The sequence below is a fragment of the Arvicola amphibius genome, chromosome 6, assembly GCF_903992535.2.
Source record: "Arvicola amphibius chromosome 6, mArvAmp1.2, whole genome shotgun sequence".
NCBI lineage: Eukaryota > Metazoa > Chordata > Mammalia > Rodentia > Cricetidae > Arvicola > Arvicola amphibius.
Window position 1 is genome coordinate 14,165,624 of NC_052052.2, and position 21,961 is coordinate 14,187,584.

General features: G+C 50.7%; 1 protein-coding gene across 1 annotated transcript in view; it reads left to right on the forward strand.

The window, feature by feature from the left end:
* Window positions 1-4,384: 4,384 nt before the first annotated feature.
* Window positions 4,385-21,961, forward strand: part of Vwa5b1 (von Willebrand factor A domain containing 5B1) — a 40,584-nt gene continuing 23,007 nt past the window's right edge. Inside the window, exons 1-7 of the mRNA XM_042055284.1 lie at window positions 4,385-4,523; window positions 6,423-6,566; window positions 8,019-8,289; window positions 10,761-10,906; window positions 11,741-11,872; window positions 12,407-12,531; window positions 16,988-17,164. Coding sequence (XP_041911218.1) covers window positions 4,385-4,523; window positions 6,423-6,566; window positions 8,019-8,289; window positions 10,761-10,906; window positions 11,741-11,872; window positions 12,407-12,531; window positions 16,988-17,164 — 1,134 coding nt within the window. The remainder of the gene's footprint in view (window positions 4,524-6,422; window positions 6,567-8,018; window positions 8,290-10,760; window positions 10,907-11,740; window positions 11,873-12,406; window positions 12,532-16,987; window positions 17,165-21,961) is intronic.

The following is a 21,961-nucleotide window of genomic DNA, read 5'->3' on the forward strand; positions in this document are numbered from 1 at the left end:
ATGACTGCTTCGCTGAGAATAGGGAACCATGGGGGTGGAAGCTCATGAATGGGTCAGATTCTAGACACGCAGTCTCGCTCTCTGTCCCTTGCGCTAGCGTCTATAGCCACACCCTGCCTTGTTCCCCCCCCCCCACAGAAAGCCAGCACCAAGTGTCCTTTAACGTCCTTGCAGCAGCTGATAGTCACTCATTCATTTTTACTTCATAAATATTTATTGAGCCAGGCATAAATACAAATAGTGTCCCAAGCAGGCAGAAGGCCATCATTTGAGATTCGGCATTTCTAAGGCACCAGAGGCCACCTTTGATGCCCTAGAAAGCCACAGGGAATTCATACAGGTACCTCATTCAGTATGAGATCCAGGGGAAACTGGTCTCAAATCCCACGCCATTCCCATCATGGCTGCTCCTCAGGGAACACGAAACAGCAAACAAATGATCACTCAGGGGCCGGGCGGTGGTGGCGCACGCCTTTAATCCCAGCACTCGGGAGGCAGAGGCAGGCGGATCTCTGAGTTCGAGGCCAGCCTGGTCTACAAGAGCTAGCTCCAGGACAGGCTCTAGAAACTACAGGGAAACCCTGTCTCGAAAACCAAAAAAAAAAAAAAAAACAAAAAACAAAAACCAAATGATCACTCAGAACACCCTTCTCTAAACCTTCCTGCCTGCCTTCCTCGGCCTCTCTTAAAAGTTTCGTGTGTTTTGAGACAGGCTCTCACGAGCTCTAGCTGGCCTGGAAGTTTCTGTGTAGGTCAGGCTGGCCTTGAACTCACAGAAACCAGGAGTACTCGCGTGAAGCAGGCTTTCTCCTTTTCATTTGGTTTAGGACTCAACGCTTGAAAAATATTGCCGCCCACTTTTAGGGTGGGTCTTCCCCCACCTAAAATTAACCTAACCAAGATAATCGACTACCGACCCTGATGTACTGAGCCTCCAGCCGGTACTAGATCCATCTTCAGGACAGACCAGGGTCTCTCACATATAGCTCTGGAGATGGGTGGGTTTGCCACTGTCTCTCAGAATTCCCTAGAGCCTGCTGCTCACTGGAGGCCCAGGCTGGGAAAGGAGCCAGGAGAAAGGACACCCAACATAATTGCTCTCCAATGACCTCAGGGTCCTACCAAAAGACCATCAGACACGGCAGGCATTGTGTCGGCCTGTCCTTCAGCCGCCACCAAACTCACATCTAGGACCAAACACGTCTCTCGCCAGGCCTTAGGGTCCTGTCAGCAAAAGATTAACACCTTATCAGTTCTGCAAAGAGTAAATGAGACAATATATGTGCTTGGCTCATTGTCATCGCTTAATAAATTCTTGCTGTCGTTTGCGGTGTCTTCTTGACTCCCCAGTTTCATCTGTTACAAGATTATAAACTCTCTGAGATAAAGCCAAGTCTTATCTTCGTCTCCTCAGAGGCTATAGAGGATCTGAAACACCGTAGAGACTTATCAATGCTGGAATGTGAATAAGGGCCCTTGGGGGTTTAAAGTCTACCTCTCCCGGGAGGTTCTTTCTAAACTATGTCATTGTTTTTAACCTTTTGTACGTGTATATACTGTTGAGCGCCCAACATACGTCTGTTCCTCCTTTTCCTCGCCTGCCTTCCTCCTCCTGATCCCCATTGTCCACCACTAACAATTTCGCTTCCACTTTCACGATCCATGCGTGAGCATACACGCAAACATATATGTGATTGTGTGTATCAACATGAGATCTGGGAACCACAAGGGAAAGACAACCTGGGATCTGTCTTTCTGCGGCTGACTCGGTTTCTGTAATGTAATTATCCCCGGCTGCATGCATTTCCCTGCAAATGGCGACTTCATCCTTCCTGAGGAATCTAAAATATCCCACCATGTTACAGACCTCATTTTCTACGTGACTGCCATTCTGACGGGTGGGATGGGCTCTCAGCACGGTTTTGACTTCCATTCCTCTGGTAGCTAGTGAAGTTGAATGTTTTTTAAATGCTTTGGTCATCTGTATTTTAACTTTTGAGAACTGTTCATTTCCTTAAGTCATTTATCAATTGGCTCGTTTTATTTCTTGTTGTTTAGTTTTGAGTTCCGTGCATAGTCTATATGCTAATCTCTATCAGATGGATGGAGAATTTCTCCCATCCTGTGGGCCAACCCTTCATGTAACTATTTCCTTTGCCATACAGAAGCTTTTAAATCTTACTGGTCCCATTTGTCAATCATTGGCCTTACTGTGGGCCGGCATCAAGAGGGTCTTTTTAGAGTCAGTCTGGCCTAGGTTACAGAACCTCCCATCCACACCTACTCTCTGGGTGTGAGGCATAGCATGGGAAGAGTGGGCTGGACAAGATGCCTGTGCCACACTCTACCCCAGAATGTACCAAGGCTCGAGTCCAAGTCCACTGCACATCTGGTTTTCCCCCATCAACATTCTGGACAGTAGAGAAACTGGGAGAAAGACGAGAGAGGACCACAGATAGCATGGGATGCGGCTCACTCAGGAAAATGAAGTCTGTCATCCTTGCTTGCTTCCGGCAAGAGGCAGGCCTCTGCTCTGGCCACCAAGACAGACAACAAAGCACTGGAGCCAGCGGTGTGCTCCCAGCTCTCCGCCTGCCTTCGTTATCAGCCAGCCTGTCAGGAGATAAGGCCAGCAGAGCTGTCTGGGCTCAAGTCACAAGGGAGAAGATAATTAAAAAGATGACGCTGGCCAGGCAGTGGAGGGGGCGGGTGGGGGAGACACCTGAAAATCTCACTGGAGACATCAATAGGACCGAAACTGGAAGCACAACCTTCCCTGAGAAGGGGCAGAGTACTCAGCACTTAGCAAATAGTGCCATCAGATGGAAAAAGGTCACCAGTCACGGGAGCTTTGCCTGGCTCAGACAGAGAGAGGAAACCCAGAAAGACCCCCCACTTACACCTCGCTCCCCACCATTCAGAAGCATCTGGCTATGTGGGAGGTCCTCAGAGACCCATTAGGTCTCCATCCACAGTCCTGAAGATTCAGCTCCGGGAAGATCTAGATGGTAAAAGGGTGAAGCAATTTGTTATTCTTTCCACTCAGTTGGCACCCAGAGGTCAAAGGAGGACCAATTAGGTCCTACCCACATCTCTGTACAGAGAACAGTTACAAAATAACCTCGCAGGACTAAAGGTGCTCAGATGAGCTGGTAGAAATATGACAGCAGAGAGAAGATCGGGTGCTGAGAGAGGGATGAAGGATGCTGGGCAGAGATAGTCAGTCTGCCCTTGACCATTCTGAAGGAGGAGGAGGAGACAGCTCCTCCATCGAAAACAGGAGTGGGTCCAGACTTGCAGGCAGCATGGCAACACAGAGGCAAGAAGGGGAAGCTGCTGAGCCCCTAGTGTTTGAACTGCATTGCTAAGGGGTGGGGCTTAGGTGAAGAATGGGCCCTGGAGTAGTTTGCATTCAAAGGGCTTTGGTGGCATTTGGTAGGTAAAAAAGAGTGGCCGGGATGATGGAGACATGCTCACTTTGTGTGCTGGAATGGGCCTGCTGGCCACTGGCTTCAGCCAGGAAGAGTATATTTTATGCCGGGAAGAGATAAAATCCAGGTGGAGGTGGCACCTTGGGACCTGTGTGCTGTTGACAGAGAAGGAAGGCCATGGATAGAGTAGAGAACTTTCCCTGAGAGAAGTCCCAGCCCTAGCCATGGGTCAGGTATGGGGAATGGAAAGAAAGACCCACCTGGAAGGATGGCAACTATCCTGATTTGGGGGTCTTTGGTGACTTTTAACCATCCCCCCTTTGGTTTTTTGAGACAGGGTTTCTATGTGACTTTGGAGCCTGTCCTGGAACTAGCTCTTGTAGACCAGGCTGGCCTCGAACTCACAGAGATCCGCCTGTCTCTGCCTCCCAAGTGCTGGGATTAAAGGTGTGTGCCACCACTGCCCAGCTGACTTTTAACCCTTAATAACCCAAGTGTTGGCTGCAGCGAGTTGGTTTTCTGCAGCCAGGGGAAGGGACTTGGAGAACTGCCGCAGTCAATACCTTCATTTTCCAGAGAAAATGTGATGCTCAGAGATCAGGAGACATAGGGATAGGATGAGAAGTGAGCCCCTCATCCCCACCCATGCACAAACCGGGGGAGGGGGATAAGTAAGTCCAAACTGTTTGGTTGGTCACTTCAGCATTGGCCCTAGCTCTGCGTGCCATCGGGTTTTTAGCTTTTCTACCTGTGACTTGAGACGTCAGTGAGTCAGTGGCCAAGTCCCCTGCTCTCAGGATGCTCACTAACTCTGAAGTCCCCAAGGAAAACAAAGATCCTGAGGCTCCAGTTTTTAGGGCACTCAAATGAGATTAGGCTTGGAGGGTTATGGGCCTCTCCTCAGTACCCAACTGTCTTGTCTCCTCCAGGCCCTAAGCTGAGGAGCCAACAGAATGCCTGGCTTGCTGAACCGCATCACAGGGGCGACCCTGCCTCTCACTGTGTCTGATGTCACCTCCTATGTGAGCGGCTATGCCCTGGGGCTCACCGCCTCCCTCACCTACGGCAACCTGGAGGCTCAACCCTTCCAAGGTAACCCCCGTGTAGATTTCCTGGAACCGCCTCCTCCACATGGAGTCCCTGTCCTGCCACTCACTAGCTGGCTGGTACTGGGCAAGTGTGTGACCTTTCTGCTGGGCTCCTTCCTCTGCAAAGTGAGATTTCCAGGACGGCCCCACGGGTTTGAAGTGAAGGAGAACAGAAAGCAGGGAGAGCTAAGATTTGGGTTCTGTAAGGAGGAATTGCTGAAGCAGCAGTACCTGACGGGCAGCTGCATGGGTGGACATGTGGATAGGACCCATCACTGGGGAGCAGTCTCTGTAGAGGACAGGGGCTCGCTGTCACACACCTCTCCTTCCCCCAAGCAAGGGACTGACAGACATTGGCCAGGGGTTAACTGCGGGCAGGATTCTCTCCCCTAACCCTTTGTGTTTGCTTTTTTATTTGATTAGTTGGTTGGGGTTTTTTTTGTTTTTATGTTTTTTAGACAGAGTTTTGCTGTATAGTTCTGGCTAAGCTGGTACTCACTATGCCGTCCTAGCTGACCACATACCCTCAGCAATCCTCCTGCCTCAGCTGCTAAATGCAAGTATGGCAGGGAGGTGCCACCACATTCGACCTGGACCACCTTCTTATTCAGGGTGATGGAGTCTCCTAATGGCTAACCCATTCTCCCAGGCCCTGTGTCCAAACTCTGTCACTGCCTCAGTGCTTCTCTGGGGGCCAGCACTACCTGAAAGGAACCTACATGGGAACTTTCTTCTTGAGGATGTGGCTGGACAAATGGCCTTGCTCTTCTGTTCAAGGGAGCCTAGAGCTGGGGACTGAAAACGGGCTTACCTAGGGACCCTGGAGACACTGATGAACAGCTGTGAGACTGACCAGCTTTCTTCTTGCAGGAGGGACAAGTGTCCCATTTTATAGATAAGGAACCTGAGGCTCTGAAGGACAGGAAGTCAGGGTTTGTGGAGTCCTCACCACGGTCTCAGCACTGTGTTGTCTCCATGTTAGAGGAAAGGGATTGAGGTTTTCAAGCTCAGCATCACATAAAGCTGACAGAAATGCAGGCTCTCAGGCTCTGCCCCCACAGGGATTCAAATCCAAAAGCCAACAACCTCCAGACAACTCGCATATTCCTCACTCCAAACAAGTTCAGCTCTAAAACAATAGCCAGGCGTGTGGGTGCTAACTGGAAACCCAGCTACTCTAGAGGCTGAGGCAAAGGGATTGAAATGTCAAGCTCTAGCTGGGCTATGCAGCAAGTTCAAAGCTAGCCTGGATAACTCAGTGAGACCCTGCCTCAAAATAAGAAGTAACAAGAGGGGATGGGACTGTCACTCGGAGGTAGATCACCTGTTTAGCTTGTGAAAGGCCCTGGGTTCAATCCCTAGAACGTCAGGAAAAGTAAAGACATAAAAATGCGTGACACCTACTGTGTGGCTTGCTGTAGATGGGGACTCTAGACTTAGAGATGAGTGTCCTGTCCAGTGTAACAGGGTCAGGAAACATGAAAGGCCTAGATCTGAACCCTTCTCTAGCTCTTCCACAGCCCCACCTACTGAGGGTGCCAGCGGCAAGCCAGTGACCGTGGACCAAATTCACCACCCAGTCATGTACCGCTAGGCCTAGGCACAGCCTACACGACAGCCCAGGTTTTTCTTTTGCTTGGAAACCAGACTCTCTGGCCCCCAAAACTCAGACATTCAAGGGTGAAAACTGGCAGGTATTAGACACATACGTTTCTTCACGTTGCCTGCTGCTGCCCTCACCTGCCTGGTCCCGGCCCTGGTCGGCTATGTCCTCTCCAGGGCCAGTGAGTACAGTCCACAGATCCAAGTACAACCCTGGCAGATCCAAGACTGACCTCCCTCTGGGAGCTGGACATGTAGGATGGGGCTAAGCACCTTGTGACGCTGGCCCTCACTCCGCCAGGTCTGTTCGTGTATCCGATGGACGAGTATACCACAGTGGTTGGTTTTGAGGCAGTCATTGCTGACCGTGTTGTCACCATACAAATCAAAGACAAAGCCAAGCTGGACCGAAGCCACTTGGATATCCAGTCTGCCACTGTCACAGGTAAGAAGTTCCCACAGAGCGTGGTGAGGCTGACCTGGGTGGAGGCTGCCCGAGCCAGAGCCTCGGGCACATGGCAAGGCAGCATGGGACTGTCTTTATTTTCATAGTCAAGGGGCAATGAGGATCCAAAGAGGGCAGGTTACAGATCTTTCCAGCGCAGAGGCTGTGTGGAATGAGTCACACCATGGGCTGGCTCCTAGCCTAGTTTTAATGATTGATGTGAGCTTAGATTAAAAAAAAAAAAAACAAATCTTGTCTGAGGACTGGGGAGATGGCTCAACAGTAAGAGAGCTTGCCGCACAGGTGTGAAAACCTGAGTTTGGATCCCCAGTATCCAAATAAAAAGCTGGGTGTGACTGTCTGTCCTTAGGACCCCCAGCACTGAATGGGGACAGGGGCCAGAGACACAGACGGGAGTATCCCTGGTGCTTGCCGATGAACCAGCTTAGCCAAAAATCCTTAAACTCCAGGTTCAGTGAGAGACCCTGCCTCAAGCGAACAGTGGAAAGCAAAATGGAAGAAGGCACCCAGCATCCCCTCTGGCCTTGATGTACTCACAAATGTGTGCACCTGTGTACAGATGTGCACACATACTCAGCCACACGCATGTGTGCACACTCATCTGTAAAAATAAGTAATCAGAACCACTCAGTGCTAAATCAATGCTTGCCAAAACTTATGCCACTGTAAGTTCTAGCAGCATAGCTAGTGATTCCTGCTAGTGAGGAAGCTGAGGCTCAGAAAGAGGCAGTGGCAGGTTCAAGGTCACACAGCATGTTAGTGACCTGACCCATACTAAGTACCACACAATGTAAGCAAATCGGACCTTTGATTGTCAGGTGAAACTGAAGATGTCAACATGAGCATCCAGATGTAGACAGATTTTTAAATCAGCACTCAACGATGGAACCTTCTGGTGTGTGTGTGTGTGTGTGTGTGTGTGTGTGTGTGTGTGGTGATCTTTTGTGACCTGGAGAAATTGCTAGAACATTCCCAAGAATGGCCATGATGGAACATCAAAAGTGCATGTGCTTGGAAAGGTGCTTGTTAGAAGAGAGGAGGGAGACTTGACTGGGGACTAGGGAGGCTCTCATGGTGGGGGAGGAGGTGATGGAGGGGTGACACTAACCAGTGGGACAGCAAAGCCCATGAGAAGAAGCAGGAGTGTGTCAGCTGGTGCCTGGGTGGGGTCTGTGGGGTGGGCTCGTGATCCTTTGGTGGGTTCTCTTTATGGTTCTGAGTCTCCTAATGGAAATCCATAGCCTCCACTCAGACCCTGAGGGTACAGAATCCAGCCAATGAGCTAATAATTGGCTGAGCAGGTTAGGCCAGCCAACCCTTAATGGTGGGCCTCAGTTTCCCCATAAGCAAACAGGGAACTACCTCATAGCAAACTTAAGAAGGGGCCAGAGACAAGGTCTGCACAACACCTGACACCAACCTGGCACTTAGGGAACAGTCCACAAGAGGGGGTTCCCATCACCCCTCATTCCTGCGCGCCGGGAAAGGTGGCCTTGGATGAGGATCTGGAGCGGATTCTGTTCGTGGTCAACCTGGGGACCATTGCTCCCATGGAGAATGTCACCATCTTCATCAGCACCTCCTCGGAACTCCCCACGCTGCCCAGCGGGGCTGTGAGGGTCCTCCTGCCGGCAATCTGTGCCCCGACCGTGCCTCAGTTCTGCTCTCAGAGCTCCGGCTCCTCCAGACAACAGGCTCAAGGGTAAGGAGGCCCTGCCCAGGAAGGAGACAGGGAGGGGCAGGGGAGGCATTTGGGCCCTCTTACTTTCAGGGTTCCAGAACAATCTACTGGAAATGCTCATTCTGGTACTGGCAGAAGTGCAAGGCTTTAAAATTTCCAGGGGTTATTTTTCAATGCACTTAAGAGGGATTTTTCTGAGTATTTACTATATGTTAAGCCCTAGGACTCAGTGTTAGGGATAAAACATGATTCATGCTGTTTAGAAACTTGGAGTGGTTGGGCAGTGGTGACACACACCTTTAATCCTCGCACTAGAGAGACAGAGTTGGGTGGATCTCTGAGTTCAAGGCCAGCCTGATCTACAGAGTGAGTTCCAGGATATCCAGGGCTACACAGAGAAACCCTTTCTTAGAAAACAAAAACAAAGAAAGAAAGAAGGAAGGAAGGAAGGAAGGAAGGAAGGAAGGAAGGAAGGAAACTCAGAGGGAAGCCAAGCATGGTGTCATGCTCCTTTAATCCCAGCATGCAGGAGGCAGAGGCAGGCAGATGAATCTTCGTGAGTTCAAGGCCAGCCTGGTCTACACTATGAATTCCAGGACAGCCAGAACTACATAGTGAGACCCTGTCCCCAAGCAACAATTTAAAGGGAAGAGATCATTACCATCATGCAACAGCCGTGTGATTCTTTATGTCTGTGGCTTGAATGCGTAACTAATTGTGTGAAAACTGTGGTTTGAGAGAAGCTCTTTGGGCTAAGGAGATGAAGAAAGAGTATCCAGAGGCCAGGCTTCATAAATACCCTGACAGTGAGGGCAGAGCAGGGCCTAGGGAGGAGCTGACACAGGTGACGACAGGCTGCAAGGCTAGGAGAGCCCAGCAGACTCTGGATCTCCCCAGTGCAGCAAAGAGCCATTAGTGAGTGCTTCCAGCTGGGCAAAAGGGGTCCTTCTACAGAGTGGGAAGGGAGGAGAGTGCCATGGCCTAGGAGGTACCTGCTGAGACCACTGTCTATGAAAACAAGTGCTAACTGTGTGGGGGGTGTGTGGGGATGTGGGGGATGCAAAGAGGAGAGGATGGTGTGGCTGCTGTTTTATAGAGCAAACCAGGATTAAACAACAGCTATGCTCTTCCTCCTCCTTTTCTCCTTCCTCCTCCTTCCTCCTCCTTTTCTCTTCCTCTGCCCTCTCCTCCTCCTTCTCCCACTTCTTCCTCTCCCTTCCTGCCATTGTCCCTCTCCACCCGCCCCCTCCTCCTGAGCTGTTAGGGATGGAGCCCAGACCCTTACACTTGCTATACAAATGCTCTACTGCTCAGGAAGCTATGGAAATACTTTCTAGAGGGGCAGGGAGTATACAGAGAGTCTGAGGCTGCGGCAGGTCTGATTGGCTGTTGTTGGGCTGAAAACAGCTATGGCAGAGTGAAAGAGGAGGAGTCGAGCTCACAGGGCAGTGGAACAGATGTAGATCTTGGAGATGCCAGGAGCAGGTGGCAAAGCTGACCTGGGCGGGTACCATCAACCCCATGTGTCACTTTGCAAGTCCTGCCCATGGGGCTACAGTGTGGGTTTGAAAGGCAGAATCTGACTGGGGCATTCTGGACTTTAGTAGACCAGAGACCCCTGGTGAGCTAGCCCCTCATTCCAGCTGGCAGAGTTGACAGTTATGCCCTTGAGAGATCTGTATCAGCTCCCCATGAACCTCACGGCTGCCCAAAGCCAGCTGATGCAGCGTTTGCCAGGCCAACGGGAAACGGGGAGGGGGCTCCCGTTCACTGCCAGGAAAATGGGACTTAGACTACAAGCCAGGAAAACCGTTTGACTGTGATTAGCATGTGCCCTTTAACCTGGGGACCCAAAGAGACATTCTTTATAAGGTCAAAAGAGACACAGCAAGGCTGTTGGTGGTGAGGGTGGTATTTGTGAGCACAGGGAAGAAATGAGTGCCTGGCAGTGGATAGCCCTGTGTGGCATCCAGCCACCAGCAGGAACCTTGAGTGACAGCATGTGGACCAAGCTTAGAACAGAGAGTGAAAATGAGGGCGTCACTGAGATGCATGATAGATCACAGACACGAGGCCACGTGACGTAGCAAGTCACTTCATACCAGAGCCAGGCAAATCTGGGCCAGGATGCCAGCGCTGCCAGGCAAATCCTAACCAAGGCCCATGGGAGAGTTGCTCTGTTTGCGGAGCCTCAGACCCTCATGTGGGAAGTGTTGGGCTCTGATGTCCTCCTCCTGGGTTTGTGATGCCAATGATGAGGGCTGAGGCACTGGGAACCCATGTCTGGATCTTGGCCCATCCCTGGTACGCCCCAGTAACAGACATGGCGTCTCTCTGCGTCCAGCCCCTCCCTGGAGTCAGGCTGAATGTGACGGCAGAGGTCCTGGGATGGAGGAGGCTGGGCTTCGTCCTCCTTCCCCTCCTCCTCCTCTTCCTCCTTCTCTTATTCCTCTCCTCACTTCATTTCCCTCCTCCTCCATACACCTTTCTAGCAAAGACCCACACTGCTACGGCATCCAGACTGTGGACTCCTGGAATGGGCTGTGTCTGGCCACCCTCCTGGATACAGAGGTGACCAACCCAATGGAATATGAATTCAACTTTCAACTGGAGATCCGTGGGCCATGTCTGCTTGCAGGTGAGAGGGCGCTACCCAGGCCCAGAGAAACAAAGGGGATGGGCCTTCTGACCCAAAGCCTCCAGAGAGATGGGGGGAGCAAGAGGTCACAAAGACCACCTAACCCAGACAGAAGTCAAAACTGAACACCTCAGAGCTGGATGCGCAAGCTGTCCCGAGATAAACTTCTCCCCAGGACAGCTTTCACGTTAACCCAGCCCTACCCTGAGACTTCCCTGGGGAAATATCTTTCAGAGAGTGGTAGGTAGCTCAACCTTCTCCAGAAGGCCATGGCTATAAAGCTGAACTCTGGTTCCCTCCTGGGGAGTATTCAACTCCCCCCTGTATCCTCGCTTCACCCTAGAGATTCTGGGGTGAATTCTGGTAGTGGAACATTATAAAATTCTCTGAATAATTCCAACAAGTAACCAGGGCTGAAAACTGGGGTTAAATGGTTCCCTCCCAACCATCTTCTGGTTTAAAGGGCACAGGGCATGGTTTCTTGTCAGTGAGTGTTGATTGCAATGCAAGGAGCTCTCAAAGAGCACCCACAAAAGTGCCCCACCCATGGAGCATTGAGCTCTTCCTGGTTGATTAGCAGCATTTGTGGGTACACCCTGTACCCCAAGAACAAGTTAGATCCTGTGGTTAGGAAGGAAGGACCACTGGGCACAATCTACACTATGGGGAAGCTGAGTAGGGTATCCATGCTCACACACCAAGGTGTGTCCATGTTAGGGCCGGCCTGCCAATCATCCCCATCCTATGTCTCAGTCTCCCTCTGAGCTCCTTTCTCTCTTGCTCTCCTAAATCTGTTTCTCCTCTGTCCTGTCTTTCTGTGCTCTGCTTTCTCAGGGGTGGAGAGTCCCACTCATGAAATCCGTGCAGACGCTGCTCCCTCCGCACACTCAGCCAAGAGCATCATCATCACCTTAGCCAACAAACATACCTTTGACCGGCCAGTGGAGATCCTCCTCCACCCCAGTGGTATGGTACCCCAGGAGGGGCTCTGCTGCCTTCGTGGAAAACATTTAGTCAGGGCAAGAATTGAGATGGGTGGGAGATGGGAGAAGAGACCAAAGACTTGCTCCCAGGGAAGTCTGTCTCTATTCAGCAAATTCCAAGCCCCAGGGATCACCTGCCTTGGGGGGCCTTGAAACCCTACATTCTCTGAGCAGAAGTTGCTCTGACAGTTTGTAAACTCTTTGAGCCATTCTCTGCCTCCTTAAAAGCTCACAAAATGTCTGGCCCTGAAAAGATGCCACAGGCATTTGACTCAGCATCATATCAGTCCATTTGACATAAGGGTAAACTGAGGCCCATGGAAAGAAGGTAGTACTAGGCTTCCTCTACTAAGGAGTCTTCTCCTGGCCCCTACTGCCTCACACACCCAGGGATGTCACCCTCTTCTCCAGCTAAGTACCCACTCCCATCCCTCATGAAGAAATCACCCCTAGACAACAGCCCCTGCTGTGCCCCTCACACCCAGGCAAAGGCTGAGTGTTGATCTCATCTGTGCAGAGCCCCACATGCCACACATCCTGGTGGAGAAAGGGGACATGACCCTGGAGGAGTTTGAGCAGCACTTGAAGGGAAAAGCGGATTTCATTCGGGGGATGAAGAAGGACAACAGTGCCCAGCGGAAGGTGAGCTGCCTGTGGCAGAGCTGGGGCACCCTGAGGACCTGTCTCACTGAACCATTGAGGCCTCTGACCCTAAAGTGGAGGGCATGACTCCTTTGAGGTCACACCCTAGGCTGGTGGCCATATCTGGACAAGAAGTGAGAGGTGTTTCCTTCTGGGGTCCCAGATACCTCAGGGAAGGTGGGCATGGACTTCCTGATGCCACAATCACTCCATCCCGTCTCCCTGACGGCTCAGCTTCTTCTAGTACCCTCCCCAGCATTCCTAAGCCTGGCAAGGCTTGCAGCTAAGTAGAGATGCCATCTTGGCCTTATTTCTCCAGGCCATCCCGGCCCTATAGCCCCCTCATCACCTCCAGGCCTCAAAATACTAAATAGGTTTCTTGTTCTTCCGTCATCTGGAGTCCTTATTACCTGCTACAAAATGGATGAAAGATGGGCCAGGAAAAAGGTCCTTTTCCTCTGTCCTTCCCCAGCCCCGGCAGTGAAGGGTAAAGAGGCACTGACTGCAGGAGGGGCTGGACAGAGGGTGAACCCGCAGCCCCACATTGAGCCTAGTGATCTCTTTTCTACACATGGTGCCCCACACAGCGCATATCCTGAATGTCAAGCGTGAAGGCACATCTCTTTCCATGGGCTCATTTGCTGATAAGTGGTCTGAGACCCAGTGCCCAGTGTCACCTCTAGAGTTAGATCTGGGGGTATCGGGTCTAGAGGACTGGCAGCTCTCCTAGAGTGGGGTGCAGTGCTACTGTACTTTACTGTTCCCCACCTTCTCACTGCCCTTGCTGGTACAGGGCAGCGGGAAGGGAAAAGGACAGGAAGATGTGGGTCACCTAACTGCTTGCACCAACCCCACCATGGGAGACTCCAGTGGAAACCCCTGATGGGGGAGATTCAGGGGGCTTGGTATCATCACTCTGCTTACAGAGGGAAGCGGGGGCACCGCCTTGCAGAGAATATGCTAGAAAGGGAAGCTGAGCAAGGTCTCAAAGATGACGGCAAGTGTGGCATGCCAAAGGTGCCACCAAGCTCCCAGAACAAATGATGGCGTGAAAAGGGTGACACCCCTCCCCCTCCAAGGCCTGGAGGTGGCTGCCCTGGCTGCCAGGCCTCAAATCAATTAGCTCTGGGACCACTGTGGCTAACGAGAATTAATATGCTACCTTGGGTTCGTTATGCAAATAACCTGCATCCTCACAGAGTTCTGAGAATGACGGCGATCAAGAGGCAGCTGCTCAGAAGTGATGAGTTTATTGTAATTGGATAATGGCAGCTTGAGGAGCCATTAGGGAATCCGGAGCCAGGCACCCATTTGTCCCTCTGAAAGGCAGAATCAGGTTGCTAGAAGGAGCTCCTTGTGGCTGGCAGAGGTTGCTGTTTCTGTTTTGGTCTCTGTTGTTCAAAAAAGCCAAGCCAGGCAGTGGCCTTTTGGCAAAGGGGGTTCTGGGTGGGAGGGAGAGTGGGATTCACAGGTGGGAAGGAAGTCAGGTCAGGGGCATCTGGAAGGCGAGCATCACCCGGGAAGGATGGGTGATGAACTGCCATTGGCTGATTTAGCAAGGAAAGGGCAGGGCATCCTGAATGGAGGAGATGGAGGTCCTAAGAGAGACAGAGACTAAAACAAACTAACCAAAAGTTGGGCAGAGAGGCCAGTAGCAGACAAGGCACACAGAGGGGGCGGGGCTGGAGAGAGAGAGAAAGAGCCAGTGTCTCTTTTATTCATTCAGCAAACGCTAAACCCCCAACTGATGCCAAGCGTTCTCAGTCCTAGAGAAACAGCCCTGGAAATGTTGTATTCCTTACCTCAAGGGACTTATAGCCTAGAAGAGGAAGACCAGCAAGTGAGCAAGACTGTCTGGGAGGGGGGCTGAGACCCTGGGAGAAGCAGGACAGGATAATATGATGGCAGGCGTTCTTTAGCCAGGTGTCAAGCAAATGCCCATTTGAGAACAAGATCTGACTGGCAGAAGGCCCACGGGGAGAGGAGTGGGCAGAGAGCACAGCCCCTGGGTTTGCAGGCAGAATAGCAGGATGCCGCTGAAACAGAGTCCAGTAGTGGACAGACCTGTGGGACTTCATAAAGCACAGCATAGACTCCATGCTGTGGAGTACTGGGAAGCTGCTGCCGGCCGCTGTATGTGCACGGACCATAGGGAGTCAGCAAGAGGTGTCTGTGGAGGCAAGAGAAAAGCCTGCCCCAAACTTGGGCAGTGCCACAGAGATAGCAAACAAGACATGATCAGGGGTTTCTTAGGTAAGGAGTGTGAGTCTTTATTAAAGAATGGGCTGGGAGGGGTCTGGAAGAGAGGAACACTAGGGACAACTGCTACATCTCTGGTGTGAGCCAGATGAGTACTTATGCCCACTGTTAAGATGGAAAAGAGAGAGGGGAGAATGAAAAACACACCGGCAGGGATGTGTGGATACAGACAGCCTACGGTGGAGGGAGTGGGAATGGAGGAAACAGATCCAGTTCAGAACGAGCTGGCTGGAGAGTCAGGCAAAGGGTTCTGCAGCCCTGGGGAGCCTGGGGCAGGCCCAGAGCCCGAAGGAAAACACAAGGCCAGAAGATAAAGGCACTTGCTTGACAGCTAAGTTTAATCCCCAGAACCAACATGGTGGAAGGAGAAAACGGATTTCTACAAGTTCTCGTCTGGCATCCTCATGCACACGCTCACACAATACCAAAATTCATAACAACACATCAACGTAAAAACAAAAACAGCCAACTACGAAAGGTTGACAGTAATGTGCCTGCCGTGCAAGCGTGAAGCCTGAGTCCCATCACAGCACCCACATAAAAGCCAGGCTCACAGGCCTGTGATCCCAGCACTGGGGAAGCAAAGACAGGGGCAGGGGATCCCTGTGGTTTTTGGACCAGTCAGTCTACCCGAATGATATTGAAGTTCAGTGAGAGATGGTGTTTCAAAAACTAAGGTGGAGGGTAATTGAGAAAGTCACTCAAAGCTGACCTCAGGCCTCCACATGCATACACACACGCACACGCGCACACACACGCACACGCACATGCACACGCACACACACACACACACACACACACACATGCACACACGCACGCACGCACGCACATGCACACAGGTAAAATCAAATCAAAAGCCTTGGAGCCACTGTCCTTCCTGACTGTCACTGCTCATCGCTTAACCCTACAGGACTCCCTGGAGATATAAGAGGCCAGGGTGAGGCACAGCAGCTAGAGGGGAGGCAGCAAGCAGAGCAAATGTTGCATTCAGTGTGAGAAGTGCTTGAATCCCCCAGGATGGGCAAGGGCAGCTGCAGCAATGATAATGACACTGACTCTGCCGGGCGGCCATCGTCACAAGTGTGGCATCCATCCACATGACCACGCCACAAGGCAGGCACACGTGCTCATTTCGTAGAAGCAAGTATATCCACGTGGAAGGGTGGGGAAGGCTTTGCAAACATGAAAAAATGTGAAAGAGAAGAGTCCATTTGCCTGCAGGAGGGATCCAGTAAGCAGAATGGTGACCAAGGTGAGCCAGAGAGGGCCTTACATCCACTGTGAACACCAAAGGTGCTCAGTTAGGGGGTTTCCCCCTCTTATGTGCTAATGTAACTCATCCTCAGAACCACCATAAGAGGTCAGTGTTTGCAGCCTGCTATACATGTGAGGAGACACCCAGAGGAAGGAGTTACCTGATACCACATGGTTGGGTGGCATCAGAGTTGGGGTTCAAACTTGGAAACATGCAAAGCTGTGCTTACTGCTGCTGCATGTCATCCTCTAGTAGGCACAGGATCCAGGGACAGCCAGCCTGGAAGCTTTCGGCACAGAGTATTATTTGGATCTAGGTAATGTTTGGTGAGTGATGGGGCGCTGGTATGAGTCCCCAGGATTCCTCAATTGCCCAAGTGTTGCATGACTTTTTCCGGGGTGATGTGGACAAGTGTCTGTGCACCCCAGATGGGCCACCAGTAATGAACTAAAGAAATGATCCCACTTCCAATGTAAATTAGTGAACCGAAGAGTATGGGCTTACTTACAGGAGCATGGTTGACTCAAAGGCCTCAATAAACAGCCCAACTGAAAGTGAGCAATGACTCAAGAAAGCTGCGTCCCTGGAGCTCCCTGAACAACTTGGGCATATTGAAGAGTCTCTTCTTTTCAGCAGTAAATGCTACTTCTAGAACCCTGGGCAGGCACCTTTTGACTCCTATAGGTTTCAGGAACCCTGTGAAACCTATGACTTGTGTTGACTTCCCAAGCTTTGTAAGTCTAGAGGCCTGGACAGGCACCTTGTGAATCCTGTAGGTTTCAGGAACCCCCTGAGACCTATGACTTGTGTTGATTTCCCGAGCTTGTAAGTTTGGTTTCCTTTCTGGGTCTTAAGGAGCCTTCCTGCCATGGGAGGAAATGTTTTAGTTAGGAGGAAACAGCTACACCCCACCAAATCTGAGAGTGTTCCCTTCTCCTCCAGACAGAAGTCATCCGGAAGCGTCTCCACAAAGACATTCCCCACCACTCGGTCATCATGCTCAACTTCTGTCCCGACCTCCAGTCTGTGCAGCCCAACCTGAGAAAGACCCACGGGGAGTTCATCTTTCTCATCGACAGGAGCAGCAGCATGAGCAGGACTAGCATCCAGTGCGTCAAGGTACCGTGTGTGGGACCCTGTCCCTGGGAGCCAGGGCTCAAGTCCATCAGCTGCCGCTCCCTTCTGCCTGGCTTTTCAAGGACTTTCTGTTCTAAGAAGCCACTTGTTCAAAATCAGTTTAAGCAGAGACACCTAAACTCAATTTGTTCCCAAAATAAACCCTGAAATGATGGAAACAGAACCAGAGAAGCTCTCCATTTGCAAGGCATGAGGGCCTTCACTTTCCATAGACTTGTGCTGCAAGCCTGCGCTGGGTAAAGCACTCTTCTAGGTCCTGAGTGGGAAGGGGCACAGGGAGGGGGATGTGCTGGGAGCCTGGAATGTGTGGGATAATGGGCTAGCCCCTCAAAGTGCGTCTTGGTTTTTAATCCAAGTATCCTAAGAGATTGCACCTCTTGTCACAGTCTCCACATGAAGAAAAGGTTCTTGAGAGTTGTGGTCACCTACCCATAATCTGTGATCAAACCAGTGACTGTCCAACTGCCCCCCCCCACCTGACATCACAAAGTCACTAGATGTGGCCCCTTTAAGTAGAACCCAAGAGAAAAGATTGGATTTGCTCTGGGTAGGTAGCCAACTCAGTGAAGTGCTTAGAAGGACTAGAATTAGATTCTCAGAATTCATGTCTAAAAACAGTCTCCAGGTGTGGTGGTGCACACTTGTAATCTCAGCACTGGGAGACAGAGACGGGTGGACCCGTTCGGCTCACTGCCCAGTCAACCTAGCAAGCTGGTTCCAGTTCAGTGGTAGACCTTGAGAACAGCACCCCAAGTTGTCATCTGGTTTCCGTGGGTATATGCACACATGTGTGCGTGCATGAGTGCACACATATGAGAGCACGTGCGTGCACACACACACACACACACACACAAATAAAAACATTTATTCTTTCTCCCAAATGACTGATGGTGGACAAAGCCATCTTAGGACGAGAGAAAAAACCCAAGATGCTAACATAGTCAGTACCTCATAGAGCTCACAGTCAAGTGTGGTGTGGCTTAATAGTCAGAAAGCCTGGGAGTTTAAATTTTGTCTCCCTGTTTCGGAAGCTCCAGAAAAAAAAAATACAGAAGAAGAGCCTCCCTTAACCATCACAGATCCCCTCTTCCCTGCCAGGAAATCATTAAGCTTGTTATGGAATTATCCAATGTTCCCTTTTATTGTGACTTCTGCAGGTGTCTGTCTCCCCATCTGGAGTTATGAACTCATTAAGGGAAAAGAACTGTCGCGTCCTCATCTGTCCCTGTGTGGCCTAGCTCTGTACTTCTACATAAAGCACCCTCATTCTATTTATTGGCTTGAGGGATGGATTGTGGCTCAGGAGAATGAGAGAAGGGGAACCAGAAGAAAATGAGCTCTCCTGTCACCAGAGAGGCCATCCTTCCTCTTTACCTCACCCAGGGGGCGGGAGCAAGTTCTTGTTTCCAGAGCAACAGACTCAACAAGGAGAGGAGAACTTAGGTGGAATCTACAAGGCCAGCAATCTCCTACTCCCCTTAGTTCCTCCGCATCTTGAATAAGGTCAGAAGCATCATAGACGAGAGCCAAGAGCCTTCTGGAGGCATCCTGACACAGGGATGTGAGATTGGGGAGGACCTTCTACCCCTGCCTGCCGCCAGAGGTGGAGGCAAGCAGGGAGCTGTCCGGGCTTTCTGGAGTGCTGAAGTACACTTGTAGATAGTGTGGCTCTCTAGATCCCCTTCCACACCCACATCACGTAAAAGAGCCCCAGCATTAGAAACCTAAAACAGTCTTTGGAAAGCATTGCATACCTTGTCCCTCATATCTGGGGTAAGGAATGGATCCTTAAGGGGTGAACTGCTTTACCAAGTATCACAGGGCTGGTGGAGAGGCTGAGCCTTCCAGATATGTATCCATTTTTCATGGGCTGCTTAGGAGAAGCAAACCATGTCATCTGGTTTTACAAAGCTCTCTTGTTTATGTCATTTCTGCTGCGTGGCATGGTTGAAGGAGCAATCCCGGGGTTCAGAATTGATTCTGTCACAGTTGCTATGTAGCTTTAGACAAACTGATTCTCAGCTGTAGACTTCATTCATCTTTTCTATGAGGTGAGAAGAAAGGATTGATTCAGAGAGGGCAATTGTATGTCATGTGGCCCTCTGCTTCCTGCTCCTTCCCCGCCACCCCACCCCCACCCCTGCTAAGCCTGGACTGTGTCTCTGCGTTCTCCTCATGCACCCACCCCAGGAAGTTGTTATCGTTAAAATGAAATTGTTTATGAGCAGGAATCCACTTTGTTAGTGGCAGCCCTCTCCACCGTTACCACTTCAGAAATCTCTGACAGGGACTTCCTCTGGTCCGTCCTTCAGTCCCCTTTCCCCGTGGAGTCTCCCCCTTGCTTTTTTTTTATAGTTCCATTCTCTCGGCTCAAGGTCATCCCTTCACAAATGGCTCTGCATTGGTGCAGTCCACTCGGCTAAGCATGACCCTTTCAGAGAAAGGCACAGAAATTACTCGGGGAAAGCCCTGCCAAGAATAAGGCTGGTGGGAGGTGGGGTGGGGGAATGTTTGAGTCATTCATCATGGTCCATCGGGTAGAACTTTTAGGGAACGCAAGGCTGAGGGAGGAGGGGAAGAGTAGAAATCCAAACAGCCCACGCCAAAGGGGAAAGTTCAGGCAATTTAATTTCCGGCAGCTGGCCTCATTCTTCAGCCGCCACTTGCTGCCAAAAGCAGGGCTTTAAAAAAAAATTCTAATAGGTGTGAGTCGAGGCGATCTGTATGGATCAGCAGAGCCTCCTGCCAGCAGGAATATGCATTAGTGGCCAATGAAAAAAAAGCAGATATTGACTTCTTTCGTAGAGACACAAAATGTATTGACACAGGCTGTGCAGAGAGGCAGCGGGGACATTAATGGCAGCATTTAATGTAAGTGTTTGCAGAAGGGGACAGAAGAAGGCTGCAGGGCTGTGGCGCTTAGCCCGTTGGATGATGTGGCAATTGCCGGAATCAACTGGCAATGTTTGCTTCTATGTTCTAGAGTATTATGGTCTGTTTCTCTGAAACTATGCTGAGATGCTAGGGAATGGGGAGCGTAAATATACGATATGGAAGTAAAGGGGAAGACCTTTCATTTCAGCCTCTGGGCTGAGGCACAGCCAACACAAATGAAGACTTCAGAGCTGTATTAGGGAATTTTTTTCTTTTGATTTGATTTATTTTGTGTACATTCTGGGGTGTATGGAGATGTCAGAGAACAACTTGTGGGGTTCATATCCCTCCTTCCACCATGTGGGTCCTAGGGATGGGCAGCCAGTGCCATGTCACCAGACCCGGTGCTGGGTTTGTGAATGTCAAAGCCAGAGGCTCAGGTTTTATGACCCAGAACAATGCCTCAGCTTTCCTGAGCCTCCACGCGCTTCCCTACAAACTAGGGGCATTTGTACTAACATAGACCTCACTGGGTTGGTAACAGCTCCACGTACGGCTTCCTCTGTGCCGTGCTGAGGCTCAGGCAGACACAAAGTCGAGTGGTTAGTGGGAAGGTGGGGTTTCCACTTGAAGCTGCCTCCCTGGCCACTGCTCTATACTCCATGTGATAGCGGCGATGGAATGCGGTTGTTAACTGAGGTTGTCTAACACTGCAGCCGCCCACCATAGCAGCTGGGTATTGATCACTGATCATTATTCTTGCCAGTCTTCCCTGGTTTCCTTCCTTGCTTGCTTCCTTTCTAGATTTTGGTATACAGTTGAGATACACATGTAGCCCAGTCTGGCCTGGAAGTTTCTACATAGCTCAGGCTGCCCATGAGCTAGTAATTCCCCTACCTTCAAATCCCCAGTGCTGAGATTTGAGCGCCACCATACCCAGCCTCATTGATTTCCTCATATTTTCTCTTTCTTTTCTTTTTTCCTTCCTTCTGTTCTTCTTTCCTTTCATGTGTGTGTGCGTGTGTGTGTGTGTGTGTGTGTTTGCATGCACATGTGTGTGTTGCATGTATGTGAGAATACAAGTTCATGCATCCATGCTCATGCATGTAGAAACCAGAGCAGAATATTGGGTATCTTTCCTCTATCATTCTCTACCTTGTGCCTCTAATAAGGGATCTCTCCCTGAACCTGAAACTCACCTTTCCAACTAGGTTGGCTGATCAGCCAGTTCTCATGATCCGCCTGTCTCCACCCACCATTGCTAGGGTTACATGTATCCACAGCCATGATCAGCTTATTATTTGGGTGCTGGGGATTTGAACTTGGGCCCTCATATTTGCAGAGAAAATACTCGTACTCTCTCCATCCCCACACTATTATAGTTAGCACTTTTACCAAGGTCTCCTGGTGGTGCACATTTACAGAAGATAGGGACGCTAAGGCTCAGACTCAGGAGGTCAAGAGACATGCCTGAATCCTTGCTGCACTGTTTACTAGCTGGATGCTCAGCCAATCATTTGCCCTCTCTGAAGAATGGGGATAACAATGAGTCTGTTGCTGAATGGTATACTTGAAGTACACCATTTGCATCTAATAAATATGAGTTAAAGAGACTTCCTTGGGCATGTGTCACCAGTGATAAGATGATGCTGATGCAGGGGTCTTGGATGAGCATCAAACGCCATTGGATCAACAATGGAACCTTCCCTCAATGTCAAGTTGGCTTTGGCAGAGGGGAATGGGCAGACCCTGCTCTTCTCACCTCTCAAGGTCAGCAAGAGGTGATGGGGACTGCGAGGCCATTGCAGAGTGCTCATGATGAGTCAGGCCTGTGCATGGATTGGAGGTCACATGCTGGTAGATTTGATGGGTCAACCTCTGGTCAGGAGTGGCAGATTTTAGATA